This window comes from Arvicola amphibius, chromosome 4, assembly GCF_903992535.2.
Source record: "Arvicola amphibius chromosome 4, mArvAmp1.2, whole genome shotgun sequence".
Classification (NCBI taxonomy): Eukaryota; Metazoa; Chordata; class Mammalia; order Rodentia; family Cricetidae; genus Arvicola; species Arvicola amphibius.
Genome location: NC_052050.1, coordinates 45849811 through 45875583, shown reverse-complemented (window position 1 = coordinate 45875583; position 25773 = coordinate 45849811). Strand labels below are relative to the sequence as shown.

The 25773-nt window shown below is 46.7% G+C and overlaps 1 protein-coding gene across 1 annotated transcript; it reads left to right on the top strand.

Moving 5' to 3' along the window:
- The first annotated feature begins 122 nt into the window (after positions 1-122).
- On the top strand, positions 123-25692 carry Prpf8 (pre-mRNA processing factor 8). Its single transcript, XM_038326617.1, has 43 exons — positions 123-197; positions 379-489; positions 964-1132; positions 2538-2702; positions 2819-3037; positions 3124-3336; positions 3455-3580; positions 3675-3780; positions 4285-4475; positions 4609-4728; positions 4812-5001; positions 5115-5234; positions 5343-5477; positions 5780-5909; positions 6204-6400; positions 6625-6831; positions 6949-7112; positions 7249-7375; positions 7489-7681; positions 8439-8626; positions 8788-9026; positions 9191-9337; positions 9518-9728; positions 10352-10468; positions 14997-15244; positions 15360-15539; positions 15726-15861; positions 15966-16135; positions 16265-16394; positions 16514-16660; positions 17015-17175; positions 17630-17821; positions 18236-18473; positions 18568-18696; positions 20027-20140; positions 20221-20394; positions 20631-20824; positions 21660-21899; positions 21994-22135; positions 24555-24695; positions 24806-24945; positions 25046-25248; positions 25371-25692. The coding sequence occupies exons 2-43, from the start codon at positions 390-392 to the stop codon at positions 25523-25525; spliced, it is 7008 nt and encodes a 2335-aa protein (XP_038182545.1). The 5' UTR covers positions 123-197; positions 379-389; the 3' UTR covers positions 25526-25692.
- Positions 25693-25773: the final 81 nt, after the last annotated feature.

Genomic DNA, 25773 nt, shown 5'->3' with positions numbered 1-25773 from the left:
GACCCGCCCCCCCTTGGCTCGGGTCGCAATTTCAATTGGGGCTTTCCCTAATCCATCAGAGCATCTAGGTGCCTATTGGGTGAGTTTCTGAACCCGGTTGCGCACTTCCTGGAGTTGGGAACGCGGAGCGGACATCGTCTTTCCGCCATTGCTCTGCGGGCCGAGCCGCTACCTAAGTGGGGGGCGACAGGTGGCTGGTGGGTGTCCGAGGCTGGGCTGCAGACGGTCGGGTGGGCCGAGTGGGCTGAGGAGCAGCGTCAGGCCCCGGCTGCAAGCGCTCAGCCCGCCAGGCGTGCAGGCCAGGTGGCTCCGGACGCATTCCATTTGTCCCTTGTGGGCCCAGGCCTAGCGGCTTAGTTTTGGCCTCCTTCTCCCCAGATTCTTCCGGCATGGCCGGAGTGTTTCCTTACCGAGGGCCGGGTAACCCGGTTCCCGGCCCTCTAGCCCCGCTGCCGGACTACATGTCAGAGGAGAAGCTGCAGGAGAAAGGTGAGGTGCGGGTGGGAACCGGACGAGTGGGAACGGCGCGCGCGGGCCGGAACGTGCAGGCGGGCACCCTTCATCCTCAGTAGGCAGATCATCGGGGGTCCTGTCCCTTGTTAGCCGTGTTTAATCTTTTTTTAATTTAGTCAAATCATTGAAAGATTGGAAGCACCAATTGTTTGCAGGAGCTAGTGTGTGCATGTGCGCCCGCGCGTGTGTCTTATAGCAATGGAGACAAAAGTCCTTTTTGGAAGGCTCCTTTTATGGAGCTTGCTTTACAGTGAAGGAATTAGACAGGATTCCCTTCTAAACAGCCTTAGAAAAAATGTCAGGTAGTTTTTTTGGGGGGGGGGGTGTAAAATAATAAGATGCTTGGCGGGGAGTATCCGTGCCAAAGAATGGCGGGGTTACCATAGGGGCAAGAGTGGGTATAACTGGAAGGGTGAGTGTGCAGCCCTTTAAACCGAGGTGTCGTTATAGCTCGAAAATGGCAGCAGTTGCAGGCCAAGCGTTATGCAGAGAAGCGGAAATTTGGGTTTGTGGATGCTCAGAAGGAAGACATGCCCCCAGAACATGTCAGGAAGATCATTAGAGACCATGGAGACATGACCAACAGGAAGTTCCGCCATGACAAAAGGGTCTATTTGGGGTAAGCAATATCCTGGGATAATTTCATGTGGAGTTTGGTGTCTTTCCCCTTATTAACAGTGGTGGATAGAGGGACTATCATTTGGAACGTCTGTCTCTGTCTCTCTTGAGCACACACAGGGTTTAGGGTTTCCCTGTGTTGCCCTGCTGTAGACCAGGACTGGCTGGCCCCAAACCCAGAGATTCCTGTGCCTCTGCCTCCCAAGTGCTGGGATTAAAGGCGTGCACCACTGTGCTCCTGACTGTACATAGTGATAGCTATAAGAGCGAGGAAGAACCTCTGGAACTCCATGATATGATTCACATCTTCTACTTATGCCATTGCTCTGCTTTGCCTGCTAATGTCATTGTAAAATGTCTGTTATTCTGAACTGTTTGGCGCTCAGACTGAGACACTGTATGCACTCTGTTTGCCTTTAACTTGCCAGTCACCAGAACTTGGGGGTTTGGGGCGTTTAGTTCCTGTGATCTCTGTACCACTGTTAATTCTTCAGCCCTAAGCTGCAGAGATTCTTAGCATTCCATTTGGATAAAAAAATTTGACCTGTGAGTGAGTTGCTGTAGGGAAACCTTGGAAGTTTCATTTCAAAAATAATTTCCTAACCAGTCATGGGAATGTATGCCTCTACACCTCTATAATCCTGGTACTTGGGTTGCAGAGACAGGAGAATCACAGGCTCGAGGCCAGCTTGGACTATTCCATGATATGCTTCGTTAAAAACAACATAAGCAAGATGTGGTGGCACAGGCCTTGAATCCCTGCACATGGGAGACAGAGGCAGGTGAATCTAGTGTTCTACATAGTGAATTCCAGGCCAGCCAGGGCCCTATGGTGAGACCCTGTCTCAAACAACAACAAACATTTATTACTATTGTTATTGCTCTTGATGCTCAGAATATGGCTGCAGATAGACAGTATTGGTCTGTTCCTGGTTTTTTTGTTTGTTTGTTTGTTTGTGGTTTTTTTTTTTTTTTTTTGAGATAGGGTTTCTCTGTGTAGCTTTTGGACCTTTCTTGAAACTTGTACCATAGACCAGGCTGGCCTCGAACTTGATCCTCTCTCCTTTTAAGAGCATACAGTTTAGTGGCGTGACGGATGAGAGACGAATGGTTGCAGCATAGTACAGTGAATGTGTTGGTTTTCACACGAAGGGCAGAAGGAAGCTGCCTTCTAAAGGACAGCGGTTGGTGTATAGAGGCTGAGTCCGGTGTGGCGGAACTAACACATTTGGAAGGGACAGTGGCACTAGTGAAGGTTGAGGAGTTGAAGGACCGGAGTCCTAGCTTGGGGCTTTGGACTATATGGCAGCATTTTCTGTGGAACGTGTGATCATTTATGGCAATCAGCACGGGTCAGATACCAGAAGACTTGGTCGTCTCTAATGGTCTCCTTGCTCACGTTGCAGAGCCCTCAAGTACATGCCTCATGCTGTTCTCAAGCTCCTGGAGAACATGCCCATGCCTTGGGAACAGATTCGGGACGTGCCTGTTCTCTACCACATCACTGGCGCCATTTCCTTTGTCAACGAGATTCCCTGGGTTATTGAGCCTGTTTACATCTCCCAGTGGGGGTGAGAAGGGCTGAAGTGTGGTGGGGGGTGGAGGTTGGTGTGGTACTGCGGTGTGGTGGCAGTGGCAGTGGAGGAGCCGTGGGTAGCAACTGTTGAATAATGGTCTTGCCTTCTAGATCGATGTGGATCATGATGCGTCGAGAGAAAAGAGACAGGAGGCATTTCAAGAGGATGCGGTTCCCCCCATTTGATGACGAGGAACCGCCCCTGGATTATGCTGACAACATCTTAGATGTTGAGCCACTGGAAGCTATTCAGCTAGAGTTGGACCCTGAGGAGGATGCCCCTGTGTTGGACTGGTTCTATGACCACCAGCCTTTGAGAGACAGTAGGAAGTGAGTGGAACTGTCCTGTGAGGAGGTGGTGGGTAAGTGGCTTGGATCAATGCTTACTTGATATGAGCCCTCCATCTTTTCCCTAGGTATGTTAATGGTTCCACTTACCAACGCTGGCAGTTTACACTGCCAATGATGTCCACTCTCTACCGATTGGCCAATCAGCTTCTGACTGACTTGGTGGATGACAACTACTTCTATCTGTTTGATCTGAAGGCCTTCTTTACCTCTAAGGCACTCAATATGGCCATTCCTGGAGGACCCAAATTTGAACCTCTTGTTCGAGACATCAACCTACAGTAAGTTGTGGAGAATATCAATGTTTTAAGCACTTTGTATGTATTGAAATCTAATCTTTAGCCTTAAGATCCTTGTCTAGCAATGGAACTAGACTACTCATTGGATTTCCTGTTCTAGGGATGAAGACTGGAATGAGTTCAATGATATTAATAAGATCATCATCCGTCAGCCTATTCGTACTGAGTACAAGATTGCTTTTCCTTACCTGTATAACAACCTTCCACACCACGTTCACCTGACCTGGTAAGATGCCTGGAACATAGCAGTTAGACAGGAGAAAGTTGGTTTCTGGTCTGGGCCCGAGCAGAACTTTGGCTGACTCTTGCTTTCCTTACAGGTACCACACTCCTAACGTTGTGTTCATCAAGACTGAGGACCCTGATTTGCCCGCTTTCTACTTTGATCCTCTCATCAACCCCATCTCTCACAGACACTCAGTCAAGGTGAGAGGAAGTCATATGCTTTGGGGGGTGGGGAGTGAGAGTCCTGAAGATTGAGCTTGGGGTCTGTTGCATGCCAGGCAGGGTTTCTGCCTCTCAGCAACCTCTGCCCACTGTTATATTTTTGGACACAAATTTACTGTGTCATTCTGGGTTGATCTTGCATTCTCAGTCCTTTCTTCTCAGCCTTCCTCCTAAGTGCTGGGATTTCAGGCTCCCTTCCCTGAGCTCATTGGAGTTTAGTGGGAACTACCTACGGTGGGCACCTCCTGTTGTGTGGTGCTGGAGCTCCTCTGGGAGGCTTTCAGTAAGTGGTAAGCGGATGGTTTGGTTTCCTGGGTTGGCTTCGTCCTGTTTTGGCTCCTTTGCCAGGCTCTTTAGGACTTCTCCTTTCAAGCACCCCAGACTTCATGGCATGTGTGTCACTGTGCTTTGTCTCAGAGTGTTTTCTGCACATCTCAAGTCTGCACTTAGTGGAAACTGAATCCTCGTGGATTTCTCTTTTAGAGCCAGGAACCACTGCCCGATGATGATGAGGAATTTGAACTTCCAGAGTTTGTAGAGCCCTTCCTGAAGGACACACCCCTCTATACAGACAACACAGCCAATGGCATTGCTCTACTCTGGGCACCGAGGCCCTTTAACTTACGCTCTGGTCGTACCCGCCGGGCTCTGGACATACCCCTTGTCAAGAACTGGTAAGGTTTCTACCTAAGGGTCTGCTAGTAGAGGCATAATATAGGAGAAAAGGCTGTTTGGGTGGGCATGCAGGCTTTCCCAGAGTGTCTCTAAGGAGAGGGAGGCAAAACTCTGATGGGCTTTTTTAACCAGGTATCGGGAACACTGTCCTGCCGGGCAGCCTGTGAAGGTGCGAGTCTCCTATCAGAAGCTGCTTAAGTACTATGTGCTGAATGCCCTCAAGCATCGGCCTCCCAAAGCCCAAAAAAAGAGGTAAGGTGCTGGAGACCCCTGTACAATTTCTTTCGTAAAGTGTCAGTATGCCAGCTTTAACTCTGTTCTTTATTCTCACCCAGGTATCTCTTCCGCTCATTCAAAGCCACCAAATTCTTTCAATCCACAAAACTAGACTGGGTGGAGGTAGGGCTGCAGGTTTGCCGCCAGGGCTACAACATGCTCAACCTTCTCATTCACCGGAAGAACCTCAACTACCTGCACTTGGACTATAACTTCAACCTGAAGCCTGTCAAGACACTCACCACAAAGGTGCCTTCATCAGACCTCTGGGCTCTGCTGGGCTTAGGGTTGGATGGTACTGTGCCATCCCTCCTTCTGTGGCCACTGGCGTTGATAGTTCTTTGTGTTCTTGTCCTTCTCAGGAAAGAAAGAAGTCTCGTTTTGGGAATGCCTTCCATCTATGTCGGGAAGTGCTGCGTCTAACCAAGCTGGTCGTGGATAGTCATGTGCAGTATCGCTTGGGCAATGTAGATGCCTTCCAGGTGAGGCCAGGCTGCCCAGACCTCTGCCCAGATGGGGAGGCAGGGTGAAGCCTGAGCTAGCTGTGGAGCTGGCTCAGGCTCCAAGTCTGATGGGTGATTTTATTGCAGCTGGCAGATGGATTGCAGTATATATTTGCCCACGTGGGGCAGTTGACCGGCATGTATCGGTACAAGTACAAACTGATGCGGCAGATCCGCATGTGCAAGGACTTGAAGCATCTCATCTATTACCGCTTCAACACGGTGAGAGCCTGCCCTCACTGCCTGCCTTCCCAGATGCTCTTTTGCTTTTTCCTTGCAGTTAGAGCTCTTTCCCCGGACCTTCTTGGAGAGGATCTCTTGACTGTGTCATTACTAAACTTGTTGAATCTCTCAGCACTTCCCTCCAGACCTACCACTGGTTCCATGCAGGAGCTTCACTTGCTGCATTTACCGTGTCCCCTCAGCAGACTGACAGATGCTCTTCCTTCTCTAGCTCTACCCACTTTTCTGTCTTTTCCTAAAAGAATTGTTCACTTATGTTCCTGATTTCTGGTTTACTGTAGGGTCCTGTAGGGAAAGGCCCTGGCTGTGGTTTCTGGGCTGCTGGCTGGCGAGTCTGGCTGTTTTTTATGCGTGGAATTACCCCTTTGCTAGAGCGCTGGCTGGGCAACCTCCTGGCCCGGCAGTTTGAAGGTGAGTGATTTTCTCTACTCAGTGTCTCGTTGCTTCAAGTGTAGATCGGGTGTGCCTGTTGTCGCATTTTTTGTTGGCATTTGTCGTCTGTTGCTGCTTCTAAGTTCGTTTCTGTTCTGGTAGTGTTCTGGTTCTTGGCCTGCTCCGTGGGATTTGAGCTGTCGTGCATTTGCAGCAGAAATCCCTCGGAAGCATGGCTGTGACTGAAGTGGCTTGTCTTTTTGCATGTGTGGAGCGTATGGACACTTGTTACTACTTACTAGTTTAATCTCTGGGCCATCCCTTCCCTTCCAGGTCGTCACTCAAAGGGGGTGGCAAAGACAGTAACAAAGCAGCGAGTGGAGTCCCATTTTGACCTGGAGCTCAGGGCAGCTGTGATGCATGACATCCTGGACATGATGCCTGAGGGGATCAAGCAGAACAAGGCCCGGACAATTCTGCAGCACCTCAGTGAGGCCTGGCGCTGCTGGAAGGCCAACATTCCCTGGAAGGTAGGCATAGGCACTCATCTTCCTCAGGTTAGGATTAGTGTACCCTTAGAGGACTGTCACCCCTCACCCCTCCTTTCTTGGGACAGTTTTACTGTGTTGTCCTGGCTGACCTGTAACTGCAGGCCAGGCCGGCCTCAAACTCAAGAGATCTGTCTGCTTTTACACTGCGACATGGGTATGAAACCCTGTGCTCTGCTCCTGCTTTTCATTGTTTGTACTTTCAGGTCCCAGGGTTGCCAACACCTATAGAGAATATGATTCTTCGGTACGTTAAGGCCAAGGCTGATTGGTGGACCAATACTGCCCACTACAACCGTGAACGAATCCGCCGTGGGGCCACTGTAGATAAGACTGTTTGCAAAAAGAACCTGGGCCGCCTCACCCGCCTGTACTTGAAGGCAGAACAGGAGCGGCAGCACAATTACCTGAAGGTTGGGCTGGCTAGGCTGGGTGTGAGGGCTGGGTGGTAAGGGTGGCTGCAGAGTGGAGATCATGCTTTGTCCTCATCTGGATGGTAGTGGGAGACTAACTTGATGTTCACCTTGTAGGATGGGCCGTACATTACAGCAGAAGAAGCGGTAGCAGTGTATACTACCACTGTGCATTGGTTGGAAAGCCGCAGATTCTCTCCCATCCCATTCCCTCCGCTCTCCTACAAGCACGATACTAAGTTGCTCATCTTGGCTCTGGAGCGCCTCAAGGAAGCTTATAGGTGAGGGGTGGCTGGAATGATTCCTGCTAGGAGGGTAACAGAAGAATGGCATTGTGGTCAGAGTCCAAAAAAGGTGTAGTCCTTTCTGGTTTAGCATCTTCTCGGGTTCTTACTTACCTTTACTTTGCTTTGCCAGTGTGAAGTCTAGGTTAAACCAGTCTCAGAGGGAGGAGCTGGGTCTGATCGAGCAAGCCTACGACAACCCCCATGAGGCTTTGTCCCGCATCAAGCGTCACCTTCTCACACAGAGAGCCTTTAAAGAAGTGAGTGAGATGTTCCCTGAACTTTCTTTTGGTCTGTGCTATTTATTCTTGGCATCTAGAGGGTGCCAGGTTGGCTATATGAATTGATGTGAGTCAGGTTCCTTTTTCCACAGGTGGGCATTGAGTTTATGGATCTCTATAGCCACCTGGTGCCAGTGTATGATGTGGAACCCCTGGAGAAAATAACTGATGCCTACCTGGACCAGTATCTGTGGTATGAAGCAGATAAACGCCGTCTTTTCCCGCCCTGGATCAAGCCTGCCGATACAGAACCACCTCCACTGCTTGTTTACAAGTGGTGCCAAGGTAAAGCTTTGCTGGACTTACCATCCAGCAGAGAAAGTCGTACCTAGGCTGCATACTCGACTAGGGGGCTGGAGAGATGGCTCAGAGGTTAAGAGCACTGACTTCTCTTCTAGAGGTCCTGAGTTCAATTTCCAATACCCACATGGTGGCTCACAGCCATCAATAACAAGATCTGTTGCCCTCTTCCAGCCTGCAGGTATACATGTAGGCAGAACACTGTATACATAATAAACAAATAATAAATCTTTTTTTTTTTTTTTTTTTTTTTGTTTTTTGAGACAGGGTTTCTCTGCAGCTTTTTTAGAGCCTGTCCTGGAACTAGCTCCTGTAGCCCAGGCTGGCCTCGAACTCACAGAGATCCGCCTGCCTCTGCCTCCCGAGTGCTGGGATTAAAGGCGTGCGCCACCACCGCCCGGCTTAAATCTTTTTTTTTTTTTTTTTTTTTTTTAAAAAAAGAGTGACTACTACTACTTGGTGGTGGTGCTGGTGCAGGCTTGAATCCCAGCACTGGGGAGGCAAAGGTGGGCAGATCTGTGAGTACAAGGCCAGCCTGATCTGCAAAGCAAGTTCCAGGACAGCCAGAGCTACACAGAGAAACCCCGTCTTGGGAGGAAAAAAAAAAGCAAAGCTGACACTTGTAGCAACCTGGATGGATGGATGAATGGTAGAGAGTTTTAGAATGTGTTGAGAGCTGCTATAGTTACTTGACCTGGAAAGGAATTTCTAATCTACTATAGCTCTGTCTTGCTTTTTTTAGGCATCAATAACCTGCAGGATGTGTGGGAGACCAGTGAGGGCGAGTGCAATGTCATGTTGGAGTCCCGCTTTGAGAAGATGTATGAAAAGATTGACTTGACCCTGCTTAACAGGCTGCTACGGCTCATTGTGGACCACAACATAGCTGACTACATGACAGCCAAGAACAACGTCGTCATTAACTATAAGGTCCGTCTTGGAGCAAGTAGCTACAAAACATGTTAACTTGTCTGATCTGTTGAGTTAGGATTTGCTGAAGGAGAATGAGGGACCTTGGACCCTGAAGCACCTGCAACACAGCCAGCCTTAGCTATATCTAAGAGTTGTGCTTCTTTTTTTCTTTTTTCTAGGACATGAACCATACAAATTCATACGGGATCATCAGAGGCCTGCAGTTTGCCTCGTTCATTGTGCAGTACTATGGCTTGGTGATGGATTTGCTTGTATTGGGATTGCACCGGGCCAGTGAGATGGCTGGGCCTCCTCAGATGCCAAATGACTTTCTCAGTTTCCAGGACATAGCCACTGAGGCTGCGCACCCAATCCGACTCTTCTGTAGATACATTGATCGCATTCATATTTTCTTCAGGTAAAGAACAAGGACAGATCCTATAACCTGCAGAACATTGAAGTGTGTCCTGCCTGTGAAGTGGCTCTTATAGCTTAGTTGTCTGATTGCTGAGTTGGGGCTGTAAAGTGAAATGAAGTCTAGAGTGGCCTACTCAACAGTGTACCTTGTCTTAACCTGTGTAGGTTCACAGCAGATGAGGCTCGGGATCTGATCCAGCGTTACCTGACAGAGCATCCAGATCCCAACAATGAAAACATTGTTGGCTACAATAACAAGAAATGCTGGCCCCGGGATGCCCGCATGCGCCTCATGAAACATGATGTCAACTTGTGAGTCTCAGTTGGGTTTGTAGGATTTAAAAGGACATCAGTCCTAGGGACCCAGAAAGCAATTAATATTGAGGTTGTGTCTTGGGTAGGAGAAATATTGGCCTGTTGGGTACCTTCTGTCTGGTCTTTGAATGCAGATGTCTTCAACAGACTGAATTGCCTATATGTTCTCTGTGACAGGGGTCGGGCAGTGTTCTGGGACATTAAAAACCGGCTGCCACGATCAGTGACTACGGTACAGTGGGAGAACAGCTTTGTGTCCGTGTACAGTAAAGACAACCCCAACCTGCTGTTCAACATGTGTGGCTTCGAGTGCCGCATCCTGCCTAAGTGTCGCACCAGCTATGAAGAGTTCACCCACAAGGACGGGGTGTGGAACCTTCAGAATGAGGTAGTCTAGGAAGGACATAGTCTCACTACTCCTTTAACTGTGGCGTCAGTGGTTGAAGAGCGTCTTCCACTTTCAGCTCCATCAGCCTTGGGAGGGTTGAGCTTCGTGGTGATCACGGTTAACCCTTGCTTGTGAAGACAGAGTCTCTCTGTAACCCTGGCTGACCTGGAGTTCATTTTGTAGACCAGACTGGCCCTGATCGTGTCAGAGATATGTGTCTCTAACTCCCCCGGGTTAGGATTAAGGCATGTGCCACCATGCCCATCTGTCTCCTTTTTCTCTTTTCCTTCCTTCCTTCCTTTTTTTAATTTTTATTTTTTGAGACAAGGTCTTACTGTATAGTGATGGCTGGCCTGGAACTCTATATAGACCAGGTTGGCCTTGAATTCACCGAGATCCACACCCCCTCTGCCTCCTGAGTGCTCTACCATGTCGGCCTTTCACCTGTTTTATTGCCATGGTGCTTGTGTGAGGTTGGAGGACTGCTTGTAGTCAGTTCCACTGTATGGGTTCTGGGGATTGAACTCAGGAAGTAAGACTTGATAGTAAGTACCTTTGCCTGCCATAATCATATCGCCAGGCCCTCTTTTCTGGGACAAGCTAACACTGACTTTGTGGCTTAGGTTACCAAGGAGAGGACAGCGCAGTGTTTCCTGCGTGTGGATGATGAGTCGATGCAACGCTTCCATAACCGAGTGCGTCAGATTCTAATGGCCTCTGGCTCCACCACCTTTACCAAGGTATGTAGGACCCTAAGCGTCGGCCTTAGCTTCCCTGCCATTCTTGGTCTGTCCTTCATTCCTTTCAACTCCCATGGTTGGAGCTTGCACGAGCTTTCCCAGCTTTGCCTCATATACTAATCTCCATGCTCTATGGGATGGCAACTTAGAGTGTTGGCTCAATTAGGCTTTTGTTATTTTTTTCTGGTTTTTCAAGACAGGGTTTCTCTGCCCTGTCATGTCCTGGAACTTGGCCTTGAGCTCACAGAGATCCGCCTGCCTCCCTCCCAAGTGCTGGGATTAAAGGCGTGCGCCACCACCGTCTATCTCAGTTGGGCTTTATTTCTGAGAATTCAGTACAAGAATTTATCAATCTCCATCTGTGGGGTTTTGATGATGTATTTTATTTTGATGATTTTAGATTAAGGCAAAAGTAAAAGTTTTTAATTTTAACAAAAGTATCTATTTTGCATTTTCCCTTAGATTTGTTTTTGTTTGGTTTTGGTTTTCTGAGATAGGGTTTCACTGTGTAGCCATGACGATCCTAGAACTCACTCTGTAGACCAGGCTGGCCTTGAACTCGCAGAGACCCTGCCTCTGCCTCCCAAGACTGGGATTAAAGGTGTGTGCCACCACTGCCTAACCTCTTTAATTTTATAATTTTTTACCATATAATAGCTTATAATGTCAGTTCTGGCTTGTTAGTTTATGGAAAGAGGGTTGCGATAGGGTCTCAAAGTTGAGGCAGCTGTCCTGCCTCAGCCTGTCACTTGTTGAGAATGCAGGTGTGCACCAGCCACCACATCTGGCTTTTGTATCCCCATGGTGCCTTCATCTCTGGAGTAGCTGGGCCTTTGGGATGTGTGCTGCTATGCCCAGTTTCTTTTTGAGTGATGGGATTACAGGTGTGTTCCAACACACCTGACTAAAATAATGTTAAATATTTGTGGACATGGACATTTTCAGCCAGCTTATTTGTTGTGGGAGATTCTATGTATGTTATTTGGCGCTTCCCCCAATGTCTACCCTTCCGATGCTAGTAACATTCCCTCTGTTAGAAGCAAACATGTCTACCCCCGGTGTGGGGAGGGTCTAGGCCTGGCAGTCTATTGGTATAAAGGTTGAGAGCTCAAGGGTATGTGAGACTGCCAGGAAGAGCAGAGAGTGAGAAGACGAGGGGCAGGTTAGGATGATGGGAACACTGAGGGGTACTGACCAGAACCAACAGTGTTGGGATGTGGGAGTCGAGGCTGTCAGGAACTGATGTCTGGAATTGAGCAGGTGTTTACAATGTCAGTTGCCTAAGAACAGTTTGGTTAGGGAAGGATTGAAAAGGAGCCAGTGGAATTGGCAGTTAGGACGTCATTGGTGACCTTAGAGCTATTTCAGAAATAGTTGGGATGGAAGCCAGGTGGTGTGGATGTGACTTTATGGGAGGTGAGTGGAGACAGTGAGGACAGTTTGCCAAAACTGGAGTAGATGGTTAGAAGCCTCCGAGAGGGGCTGTCTGTCAAAACAGGGCTTTGGTTATTTTTGTTGTTGGTTTTTTGGTTTTTTTTTTTTTTTTTTTTTTTTTTTTGGCTTTTTACTTTTATTCGCTTTTCTTCCTTTTTTTGTTTTGTATGATTTTCTTGTATACAATGTATTGTAACCATCTCTCTCTTATATTTTTTATTGATTTTTATTGTGCTATACATTTTTCTCTGCTCCCCTTCAACGCTCTCCCAAGGTCCCCATGCTCCCAGTTTACTCAGGAGATCTTGTCTTTTCCTACTTCCCCCATATTTTTCTCTTATTACCTTCTTTTATTTTCTTCCCATTCCTGCTGTCCCTCCTGTAAAGGGTGTTTGCGTGTGTGTGTGTGTGTGTGTGTGTGTACACGCGCGTGCATGTGTGTGTGTGATGCTCTGTCACCCTCTTCCTATTCCTTTGAGGCAAGGTTTCTCCCAGAGCTTGGAGCTCAACTGGAAGCCAATGGGCTCCAGCAGTCCTGTGTCCCTGCCCTGCTCAGAGCCCGTTGGAGGGTGATTGAAAATTGAGGGAGGTGCTTCGCAATCGTGAAGCACGATCCGGAGTCAGGTTGCACTGCTGGCTCTGTTGACCTCAGGCATGTCCTCCACCCTTGCCCTTTACCCCCTTATCTATAAAGTGAGGGTAACCATAGTTGTAGCTCAGAGGGGTTTTGTGAAAATTAATGAAATAATGCATAAAATAAGCCAATAAGGCTTTTATTAGAGATTATAAGAGCATAATGTTGGATTTGAACTTTTTTACTCCCCTCCTCCCCGCTTTGTTATTTGTTTGCCTGCTTGAGGCGAGCTTTATCTACAACCCAGAATGGCACTGAACGCTTTGTCCTTCTGACTCAGCTTCCTAAGAACTGGGGTTATAGGTATAAGCCACCCGACTCTGATTTCAGGCCTCCACATATACATGTTCCCTCACATACATGTGTATACATACTCTTACCAACAGGTGTGTACGTCATACACAACCACACCAGAACACTTCTAATCCCTGTCTCCCCTCCCCAGGGGAGGTTAATAGAAGGAAAATTTGCAGGAGGGCTGGCGGTGAATGCACCTTAAAGCTCCCCTTCTTGATTTATGCTGTGTCTGTGCTCACAAATATACACATGCCACAACCTGTGTGTGGGAGTCAGAGGACAGCGTGCAGGCATCAGAGTTCTGCTGTGTAGGGCAGGGGATCAAAAAACTCCACTGAGCCCATTTATCTTTTCAGTTTTTTATGCTCTGCTGAAAATTGAACTTGGGGCTGTGCCCATGCTAGGAAAGTGTTCTGCCACTGACCCATGTTATGAGATTAAGATTTTCCTATGTTGTCCAGACTGGTCTTGAGCTCAAGTGACCCACTGATCTTAGCTTCCCAACTAGCTGAGACTACAGGTATCCTTCGCTGTCTGTTTTTCATTTCTCCAGTTCTGTTAGAGTCATGATGTCACTACCACCTTGGGTGACCCCGCTCTTGCTTTAGGTGTGTGCGATACATTTAGCTCAAGCATGACAATGACCCTTCTCTTCGGTCATATTCCTGATTAAAATACAGGCTGAACCATTTAAACAAGACCTTGATGAAGTTCAGGAAAATAGAGCGATAGACCTATAGTCTGACTGACAGCTTTGCTTTGTAAAGACCCTGAGGTCGCCTTCCTGATTAATTCTTCCTGTATTCAGCATTGCTGTTTTCTTCTTTGATCTGATCGTCACCACAGGTTTCTGTTTGTCTCAAAGGGATAGTGTATTTGAAATCACTAAATAGAAGTTTGACAGCTTATTCTAAGAAAATCCAGTGTTTTTTCCTTTATGTATCAATATATTATTACAGATGAAAAATTTTGTAAAATTTTGTTCACTTTGCTTTCATTGTATTGTCTTATTTTTTTCTTACATTTTATTTTATTTCATGAGTATTTTGCTTAGTTGAATAAATGTGTACCATGTACATGCCTGGTGCCCACATAAATCAGAAGGTGTGGGATCTCCTGAAACTGGAGTTACAGATAATGTGGGTGCTAGGTTCCCTGTAAGAAAACAAGAGGTTTGGGGGCTGGAGAGATGGCTCAGAGGTTAAGAGCATTGCCTGCTCTTCCAAAGGTCCTGAGTTCAATTCCCAGCAACCACATGGTGGCTCACAACCATCTGTAATGGGGTCTGGTGCCCTCTTCTGGCGTGCAGGCATACACACAGACAGAATATTGTATACATAATAAATAAATAAAAAAAAAAAAGAAAACAAGAGGTTTCCACCACTGAGCTGTCCTTCCCGCCTCTGTCGTCATCGTCGTCATCTTCTTCTCTTTCTTTCTCTGTCTGTCTGTCTTTCTCTTTTTCTCTTTGTTTTTTTTTTGTTTTGTTTTTGTTTTGTTTTGTTTTGTTTTTTGTTTTTTGAGACAGGGTTTCCCTGTAGTTTCTAGAGCCTGTCCTGGATCTAGCTCTTGTAGCCCAGGCTGGCCTCGAACTCAGAGATCCGCCTGCCTCTGCCTCCCGAGTGCTGGGATTAAAGGCGTGCGCCACCACCGCCCAGCTCTTTCTTTGTTTTTTGAGACATGGTTTTATCATGTATTGCTGGCTAGCCTGCAGCTCAAAGATTAAAAACACAAACCACTCAGAAAAATGTAGAGCTCAATAAAAAAATCAATAAAACGCACACACACACCACCATGCCCAGCACTAAGAAGCATTTTCTGTTACATTTATTGAGGGGGAAGGATGCCACAGTGCTCGTGGAGGTTAGAGAAGAAGTGTGTAGAAGTGGGTTTTCTCCTTCAACTATGTGGATTTGGGGGATTAAACTCAAGTCTTTAGGCTTGGTTACAGTCCTTTTACCCACTGAGCCATCAAAGTGTCCCAATCATCTCTCTCTTACGATTTATTTCTATCCTAGTGGGTATTAGTATCTCATCTTTTTATTCATTTGCTTTTTCTACTTACTAATAAGTTTAAGATTAATGCTTTCTTGTATTGTAACTAACTAGATCTGGAAGGCCTGCATTGCTCATGTGGAATTTACTCTTTCCCACGAACTTTAGATTGTGAATAAGTGGAATACAGCTCTCATCGGCCTTATGACATATTTTCGAGAGGCTGTGGTGAACACGCAGGAACTCCTAGACTTATTGGTAAAGTGTGAAAACAAGATCCAGACACGTATCAAGATTGGATTGAACTCCAAGATGCCAAGTCGGTTCCCCCCTGTTGTGTTCTACACCCCTAAGGAGCTGGGTGGGCTTGGCATGCTCTCAATGGGCCACGTGCTCATCCCCCAGTCTGATCTCAGGTAGAGCCTGCTTGACAACGTTCATGTTAGTCTCATTTCTTAGACTCTGAGAGAAGTGGGTATTTCATTACTTTTGATTTTGCTTTTTATCTCTTGTCTTGATTTTCCAAATCAGGTGGTCTAAGCAAACAGATGTGGGTATCACACACTTCCGTTCAGGAATGAGTCATGAAGAAGACCAACTGATTCCCAACTTGTACCGCTACATACAGCCATGGGAGAGCGAGTTCATTGACTCTCAGCGCGTCTGGGCTGAGTATGCACTCAAGAGACAGGAGGCTATTGCTCAGAACAGGTAGGCATTCAGGAGGTGTACCAATCTAAGGGTGGGGTTTGGGTCCTAACACTGTGAGTCTTACGTGGGGGTCATGGGCAGAGTATAATTTTAGAAGTTAAGACTGATTCTGCTCGTCCTTGGCCAAAGAACTTTGAATATTTCTCTTTGCATGAGAAAAGATGTTAACTTTATTTTTTCTGGCAGACGGTTGACTTTAGAAGATTTAGAAGATTCATGGGATCGAGGCATTCCACGGATCAATACTCTCTTCCAGAAGGACCGGCACACATTGGCTTATGATAAGGGCTGGCGTGTCCGAACTGACTTCAAGCAGTACCAGGTATATGGAGTAGAGAATGGAGCGGATTTCTCCAAATCAATATAGCTTTTGGCATCCCTGGCATTAGGGTGGTAGGCACTCAGAAGCTTCACCTCGTTATCCAGGTTCTGAAGCAGAACCCCTTCTGGTGGACACATCAGCGGCATGACGGCAAGCTCTGGAACCTCAACAACTACCGCACAGACATGATTCAGGCCCTGGGTGGTGTGGAGGGCATTCTGGAGCACACTCTCTTCAAGGGCACATACTTTCCTACCTGGGAAGGTTTGTTCTGGTAAGGACTCATCGCAGCCACCTGAGTTTCTCGCTGCTTCTCCTTTCCTGGGCTGCTGCTTCTCAGTCATCCCTGTGAGCATCTGGGAGATGGACGGGCGTCATCTTAGTTGGTTCCTCTGCTCCTCAGGGAGAAAGCCAGTGGCTTTGAGGAGTCCATGAAGTGGAAGAAGCTAACCAATGCTCAGCGATCTGGATTAAACCAGATTCCTAATCGTAGATTCACCCTCTGGTGGTCCCCAACAATCAATCGAGCCAATGTGAGTATGAGTCCTCCGCAAGGGAGATAAGATAAGGGTGTTTCTATTGTCTTCATTTTGTCCTAAGAACTGGCCTCCTATGTTCTCTGGTCTCTAATGTCATTTCTCTTTCCTGGCAGGTATATGTAGGCTTTCAGGTGCAGCTGGACTTGACAGGAATCTTCATGCATGGCAAGATCCCCACACTGAAGATCTCTCTCATCCAGATATTCCGAGCTCACCTGTGGCAGAAGATCCATGAAAGCATCGTGATGGACTTATGTCAGGTGGGCTGCAGTTGAGGGTGTGGATCACAGTCACATACATCAGCTTGCTGTTTTGATGATTTTTTTGTTTGTTTGTTTGTTTGTTTGTTTGAGACAAAATATTTCTATGTGGCCCTGGCTAAGATCTTATGTAGACCAGACTGGCCTCACTCCTAGAGACCCACCTACCTCTGCCTCCCAAGTGCTGGGATTAAAAGCATGCACCATATGCCCAGCCAGCTTGCTTTTTTGAATATGGGAAATTTGTCCCGGACACACCAAGGATTAGACTCTTACTGCCTCATTTAAATTCTGTCAGCTCTCACTGTAAGTGAATTTCTGTAATAAGGTACAATGTTTTCCTTTCTACTTCAGGTCTTTGACCAGGAACTGGATGCCCTGGAAATTGAGACAGTACAGAAGGAGACAATCCACCCCCGGAAGTCCTACAAGATGAACTCCTCCTGTGCCGACATTCTACTCTTCGCTTCCTACAAGTGGAATGTCTCCCGGCCCTCGCTGCTGGCAGACTCCAAGTAAGTTCTGAGGCTCAGCTTTAGGTACTCAGGAACCTTACTGTTACTATGATAGCCATGTTTCTTAAGGGATTAGTCCTGCCTTTCTGTTTTGTTAATCTGGCTTTGACCTTATAATCCTATTGCCTCAGCCCCCAAAATGCTCTACAAGAGTAGGCACCATTCCCAACTTTTTCCTTATATTCTTTTAAACTTGGAACCAGTGTTACCCTGTAATCACCAACGATCATATCTGCCGAATGCTTGGGGTCTTACTGACCTTTTTGTTTGATTTTTTTTTTTTTATTTTATTTTGGTTTTCAATACAGGGCTTCCCTGTGTAGCTAAGGATCTTGCTGATCCTGAATGGGGAGGGATGGTTTTGAGATTTAGTTGCAGTGTTTGGGAGTTCTTAGGCTTCTGAGACATTGGTTGTGCTGTGGTTTCCTGGAAACCTGAACCTTTTCTGCCCTAGGGACGTGATGGACAGTACAACCACACAGAAGTACTGGATCGACATCCAGTTACGTTGGGGCGACTATGATTCCCACGATATTGAGCGCTATGCCCGGGCCAAATTCCTGGATTATACCACAGACAACATGAGTATCTACCCTTCACCCACAGGTGTGCTCATTGCCATTGACCTGGCCTACAATCTACACAGGTGAGTTAGGGCTCAAAAGCATGGCTTTTCCGTTAGCGCTGTACTTTCTATGTTTGGTTTCATTTTTTTGAAGCAGAGTCTCACTATAAGCCTTGGCTGGCCTGGAACCTGCTATGTAGACCATTTTGGCCTCAAACTCACAGAGATCTGTCTGCTTCAGCCTCCCGAGTGCTGGTACTACAAGTGTGTGCCACTACACCCTACACATTAGTCCTTTATACCAGTTTTAGTTTGCCCGGCGAAGACGAGGTTTTATCTTTTGGTCACTGACTGACTTGTCTCGTCATAAGTGTATATGTTAGCAGGTTATCACAGAAGCCTGGGCAACTGGTTTTGTCCCTTTGCTGTACTTTAACCTTTTTCTTGGGGCTTTCTGCCTGTGCTTAAGTTCTTGGGACCCTTTCGTCCTTACAGTGCCTATGGAAACTGGTTTCCAGGCAGCAAGCCTCTGATACAGCAGGCCATGGCCAAGATCATGAAGGCAAACCCTGCCTTGTATGTGTTACGTGAGCGGATACGCAAAGGACTGCAGCTGTATTCATCGGAGCCCACTGAGCCATATCTGTCCTCCCAGAACTATGGTGAACTCTTCTCTAACCAGATTATCTGGTTTGTGGATGACACCAATGTCTATAGAGTGACTATCCACAAGGTGAGTGTGGGCATGCAGGCCTCAGAGTGGATGAAGTGGATGAAGGCAGGGTGGTTATGGCTAGTCCATGTTAACTAATATAATTGTTCTTTAGACCTTTGAGGGGAACTTGACAACCAAACCCATCAATGGGGCCATCTTCATCTTTAACCCACGCACGGGGCAGCTTTTCCTCAAGATAATCCACACATCTGTGTGGGCTGGACAGAAGCGTTTGGGTCAGGTAAGCAGCTGACATGATAGTGAGACCATGGAGCATTGCTCTCTCTCGTTCTTGGTAGGGGTAAGGGGGAGGTGTGATTAAAAAAAAAATACCCTTTTCTCTATATTGAAAGATGGCATTGCTGGGTGTGGTGGCCTCTATCTCAGTACTCTGGAGGTAGAGGGAAGCGGATTGCCATAGGTTTAAGGCTAGGCAGGCTCCATACAGTCAAAGAGGCTGAGATACTGTTTTGTGTGAATCTAGAAATGAAGTACTTGTGCTGAGTGCAGAGCTTGTCCACTTACTCAGCTTCTTGAGCATCAGGGTTATGAGCGGGCCTGTGCTCATGCCTGACACTGAAGTGGGTGCTGGGAATCCAGACTCTGGCCTCATACTTGCCTGGCAAGCACTTGACTCAGTGACTCAGTTCCCCACCCCCAGGGAAATATTTCCTTGGAGGAGGTCCAAGCATGTGAAGGCCTTTATTATCTCCATACTGGGCTTTCTGTTTCCAAATCTTATTTCTCCCTCTATTCTCTGTCTGAGAGAGCAACCAAATACCATCTTTATAAAGGAAATGCATACCCCATACCCTTCGGCTTCCTGGACATTTGATGTCTGGCTGAGCTGTACCTAGCCAGCCACAATTTCTCTTTTCTTTTTGTTTGTTTGTTTGTTTGTTTTTGTTTTGTTTTTCAAGACAGGATTTCTCTGTGAAACAGTCCTTACTGTTTTGGAACTCACTCTGTAGACCAGGCTGGCCTTGAACTCACAGAGATCTACTTGCCTTTGCCTCCCAAGTGCTGGGATTAAAGATGTGTGCCACCACTGCCTGGCTTTATTTAAATATTTTTTGAAAATGATTTTATTAGCCTGGGCATGCATGCTTTTAGTCCTAGCAGTTGAAAAGCAGAGGTAAATATAGTCAGCCTGATGTACATATTAAGTTCTAGGCCAGTCAGGCCCGCATAGTGAGATCATGTCTCTTAAAAATAAATATTATTTTGTTTTAATTTTATGTGTGAGTGTATGAGCATGTTGGGGAGAATCAAATCTGGAACTAGAGCTACAGGCAGTTATAAACTGCCTGGTGTGGGTGCTAAGAACCAAGCTCAGGTCCTCTGTAAGAGCGGTGCTCTTGAGCTTTGGACCATTGCTCTGGCCCCTGTCTTATTTTGCTGTTTCTGAACTATAATTTATTATTAAACATGTAGGTACCTTTTTCTAATTAATAAGTTCAGCAACCGTTTTCATGTTGACTATTGAAACAGTTTATTTCAAGATTAGGATTTTTTTTCTAGTTAATTGAGGAAGATAGACTCAGTTTTGTTTTGTTTTTCTTGGTTGTTAGTTGGCCAAGTGGAAGACAGCTGAGGAAGTGGCGGCCCTGATCCGATCTCTGCCTGTGGAGGAACAGCCTAAACAGATCATTGTCACCAGGAAGGGCATGCTGGATCCTTTGGAGGTGAGAGAGAGGTGGACACAGTAGAAGAAAGTAGGCCTGAGCCCTCTGGGCTTTCGCTCTGACCTTGGACTTTGCCTTAGGTACACTTGCTGGACTTCCCCAACATTGTGATCAAAGGATCGGAGCTCCAGCTCCCCTTCCAGGCTTGTCTCAAGGTGGAGAAGTTTGGGGATCTCATCCTTAAAGCCACAGAACCCCAGATGGTTCTCTTCAACCTCTACGATGACTGGCTCAAAACTATCTCATCTTACACGGTAATTTGGCACCTTAGGAAGAGGGTCTCTCTGGGGTGGAACTGGTTCCAGGAGTCTTGGGGTTCTCCACAAGCGCCTTGCTGGGATCATTTTAAGTTCTTGAGCTACGCATATCTCTTCTGACTTGTGAGGGCTTGGCACCTGAAGAATTTGGAGGTGATGCTTGCTTTGCTGTGCGGCTAGGGTAAGGAGGAGAACCCCCACAATGCTGCTGTCTCCATCTCCACATCTCCTAGGCTTTCTCTCGTCTCATCCTGATTCTGCGTGCTTTGCACGTGAACAACGATCGGGCAAAGGTGATCCTGAAGCCAGACAAAACCACTATCACAGAACCACACCACATCTGGCCCACGCTGACTGACGAGGAGTGGATCAAGGTGGAGGTGCAGCTCAAGGACCTGATCTTGGCCGACTACGGCAAGAAGAACAAGTGCGTAGGGAGGGGCCGGGGAGACTGCTCGGGACATAGGTTCTGGGCTTTGAAACTTTTAAGCTTAGAAGTTTCTCAGATTTTTTAGCTGTGTTTGGTAATGCATGCCTGTAATCCCAGCATGTGGTAAGTGGAAGAGGTTAATCTGGGCCACGTGAGGTCTTATCTCAAAAGAAAAGCAGCACTCGGGTGCTCAGGAAGAAATGTAGTCAGTATGCAGTCTCACTGTTGACCGCTTGTTCTCAGTGGAAGTTACTGACGCCATTTTGAATAGATACACTCCTTACTCACTTGGTTTCTGTTATGTCGGGGTTTCATTATGGACCCCATGTTCTCCTCAAACTCCCAACAATACTCTTGCTTTAACCTTCCAAGTGCTGGATTATTGGTGTGTCTCACTACACGCAATTTGGGGTTTCCATTTTTGAGAGTTGTCCTGTGTTGGCAGTTTCTGTGGAAGAAAGTAAGAGTTGCGGATGCTGACTAGCTCAGAGTACGTGTGCGTTACTGTGTCACTGCTTGGGGTGCAGCGGTTCTTCAGTGTCACTGCGTCCCCGTGTCATGCCTTTCTTAGAAGTGTCAGTTAAAGGATACCAAGCCTTAGGACCTTAGTTCAATCCCTAGAAGCCACAAGGGGGAGAAACCTCCCATAAGTTGTCCTTTGACCTCTATACTTGCACTGTGCTATATCCCAGAGTAAATAAATTTAAAATTAAAAATTAAAGAATTGTTGAGATTATCTTGACAAAGTATGTCCTATCTATCCAGTTCTACTTTGCCATCAAGACAAAAGTGACTGGGGAGGGATCCTGTTTAACTGACAGTGTCCCCACAGCGTGAACGTGGCATCCCTGACGCAATCAGAAATCCGAGACATCATCCTGGGAATGGAGATCTCAGCGCCGTCCCAGCAGCGCCAGCAGATAGCTGAGATCGAGAAGCAGACCAAGGAGCAGTCGCAGCTCACCGCCACGCAGACACGGACTGTCAACAAGCATGGTGACGAGATCATCACCTCCACCACTAGCAACTATGAAACCCAGACCTTCTCGTCAAAGACTGAATGGAGGGTCAGGTACTGTGGAGGGAAAGAATGTCCGGTGGACAGGCCCCTTGATGGTGCTGGGTGTGCTTGGGTTGAAATGCTGGCGCTCCTTTCTGTTCTTTAGGGCCATCTCCGCTGCCAACCTGCATCTGCGGACCAATCACATTTATGTTTCATCTGATGACATCAAGGAGACTGGATATACTTACATTCTTCCCAAGAATGTGCTTAAGAAGTTCATCTGCATATCTGATCTCCGTGCCCAAGTGAGTAAACACACAACTGGACCATATTGTAAGCTCACTTAGTCTGTACCTAAATTTCATTTTTTTCTTTTCTTCTTTTTTTTTTTTTTTTTTTTTTGGTTTTTCGAGACAAGAGTTTCTTTGTATAACAGTCCTATAGTCCTTGCTGTCCTAGGACTAACTCTTATAGACCAGGCTGGCCTCGAACTCACAGAGTCTGTGCCTAAATTTCACTTGATAATTCCACGAACTCTGAGGAGCTGGTTTCAAGACTCAGTGGATGAATGAGTAACTTGGAAAGGACAGTGGATCTCTGTGTGTTCAAGGCCAGCCTGGTCTACAGAGCAAGTTCCAGGACAGCCAGGACTGTTTCACAGAGAAACCCTGTCTCAAAAACAAACAAACAAACAAACAAAAAGAAAAAAGAAAAGTGAGAAAAAGAGACATCACAAACAAGAGGATATCAAAATATTTCACAAAACTATGACAATTAAGAGAAAATATTGAAGTAGAATTTATTGGCAGAGTATAACAAATAGATTCAAATATGTGCCTAGTCAAATCTTATTGCTGCGTACTTTATGATATTGAAATAGAGTAAAACTATGGATGTAAAATACTAAACTGTTAAGAAAATACTGATAATCTCAGTGTTGAGAAACCCTTTCACAGCACAGACACAGCTGGGTGGAGTGGTACGCTCCTTAATCCTAGCACTGGACAGCCGTGCAGGAAGGTTGCTGTGAGTGTAAAGGCTAGATTTCACTACCTGCCCAGACAGCTGTCGTAGTTTGATATGCTAGCACAGGCCTCTGAGCCAGCTTCTGTGGCCCAGCTGCTACCAAATGAAACTTTCTCAAAGAAATAAATTAAAACCCATTCTAGACTTGTGTGAAAATGTCAGGCTGGCAAAATTATTCCGTAGGTAAAGGTGCTTGCTGCCAAGTCTGTTGGCCAGTGAGCTCCAAAATCTATACAATAGGAGAGCCCTGACTTCTGTAATTGCCCTGTGGCCTCCACATTTCCAGTGTGACATATTCTACTCATGCATATGCATACACTGAATAAGTAAATGGTTAAAGTTTAAAATAAAAATCCAGAAATTGTCCTTGGGCCACAGATGACTCAGAAGATAAAAGTGTGCTGCACAAAGCTGAAAACCTGAGTTAAGTCCCCAAATCCCACTGTGTGTGGAGGGGGAGAACCAGCTCCTCAGAGTTATCCTCTGACTCTCACATATACACCCTGGCATTTATTCGTCTAAAGGTGCACACATAGTAATAGAGTAAAAAAAAAAAAAAAAGACAGCCTCCTTTTTATAACACAGTGCCATATGAGTTTGACTTGGTCTGCATAGTGAGTTCCAGAATAGCCAGAGCTACCTAGTGAGCCCCTGTCTCAGAGAGAGAGAAATTTAAAGGGAAAGAAAAGTACTCTAGAGAAAGCTCAATCACAAAATGCTTACCTGGCATGCTCTTTAAGGCCCTGGGTTCAGTTTCTTGAGAAGAAAAAAAACCAACCTGAGGCTGGTGAGCTGGCTCAGAAGGTAAAGCACTTCCCACAAGCCTGACACCCTGAGTTTGATTCTGCAGAGCCCTGTAAAAGTGGAAGGAGAGAACCTGTTCCACAAACTTGTCCTCTGACCTTCACACTCACTCAGTGCCACATGAGTCCTTATATGCATGTACAGAATTACAAAAAGTTAAAAATGTTTTTAAATTAGTTTTATATGCATTGGTGTTTTTGCCTTCTTGTATGCTTGTGTGAGGGTGTTAGATCCCCTGGAACTGGAGTCACAGACAGTTGTGAGCTGCAATGTGGATTCTGGGAATTGAATCTGGGTCCTCTGGAAGAGCAGTCAGTGATCTTAACTACTAAGCCATCTCTCCAGCCTTTAAATACATACATACATACATACATACATACATACATACATACATACACACACACACACATACATACACACACACACACACACATGTGCATGTGTGTGTGTGTGTATGGGTGTTTTGTCTGCTTCATATGCATGCAGTACCTGTGGAGGGCAACAGAGAGTGTCAGGTGCCCTGGAACTGGAGTTACAGACAGTTGTGAGCCACTGTGTGGATGCCAGGAATCTGTCTCAGGTCCACTGGAAGAGCAACCAATACTCTTAACCACTAAGCCATCTCTCCAACTCCAATGATAATTTTTAAGACCTTCTGGGTTTAGTAGGTAGAGGTACTTGGCCACCAAACCTAATAACCCAAATTTGATTCTCCCAGATCATGGGGGTGTTTGGGATGGGGTTTATGTGTAACATTTTGACCAAGTAACCACATGATTCTGTCCCAATGGATTTTTACTGTATTTTGAAAAACCCACCATTTTCTTGGGAATGGGAAGAAATTATGGCACTCCGAATTGTACTGAGAATAGTTTCTGATCCCTTCGTCTCTAGATTGCAGGATACCTATATGGGGTGAGTCCTCCAGATAACCCTCAGGTGAAGGAGATCCGCTGTATTGTGATGGTGCCACAGTGGGGCACTCACCAGACTGTCCACCTGCCCAGCCAGCTGCCCCAGCATGAGTACCTCAAGGTTTGTGATGGTGGTGGAGCCTGGGAATTGAACTTATTGCAGTGTTACCCTGATGGGTGACATTTGTCTGCAGATAGGTTGAACCGCTCCTTATTGCTCTTTGCCTGCAGGAGATGGAACCCTTAGGTTGGATCCATACTCAGCCCAATGAGTCTCCCCAATTATCACCCCAAGATGTCACCACTCATGCCAAGATCATGGCTGACAACCCGTCCTGGGATGGCGAGAAGACAATTATCATCACCTGCAGGTGGGTGTGGGCCTCCTTGAGTGGAGGTACTATAGGGCAGGTATTGAGGTCAGGACCTGAATTAGTGGCCTGAGTTCAACCTGTCTCCCCTCCACCCCAGCTTCACCCCAGGCTCCTGCACACTGACAGCCTACAAGCTGACCCCCAGTGGCTATGAGTGGGGCCGACAGAACACTGACAAAGGCAACAATCCCAAAGGCTACCTGCCCTCGCACTACGAGAGGGTCCAGATGCTCCTGTCAGACCGATTCCTCGGCTTCTTTATGGTTCCTGCCCAGTCCTCCTGGAACTACAACTTTATGGGTATGTGGTCATGGTGGAGACAGAAGCCAGCACTCTTGTCTCTTGGGGTCTGACTGCCCAAAGGCCCAGGTCTGGCGAGGCAGGGAGACCTTGTTAACACCTGATGTTTCCCCTTCTCTAAGGTGTTCGGCATGATCCCAACATGAAATATGAGCTGCAGCTGGCAAACCCCAAGGAATTCTACCATGAGGTCCATAGGCCCTCCCACTTCCTCAACTTCGCCCTCCTGCAGGAAGGCGAGGTCTATTCTGCAGACAGAGAAGATCTCTACGCCTAGTTACTTCTTGCTTCCTTCTGCTTCAGATTCCCCAAAGGCTGGAACCTCTGACCCTCCCCACAGACAAGCTGCTGACATTCAGCAGCCTGGCCCCTTTGTGTTTTGTGCTTGTGTTGTTGATAGACTGTAATTCTGAACAAAATGTAATAAATTTTGTATAAATAGGATTGCTTTTGTTTTCTTGCTCTTAAGAGTTCAAATTCTGGATTGATAACTCTGGGGACTGGCTTGGGCAATTCACAGCAAGG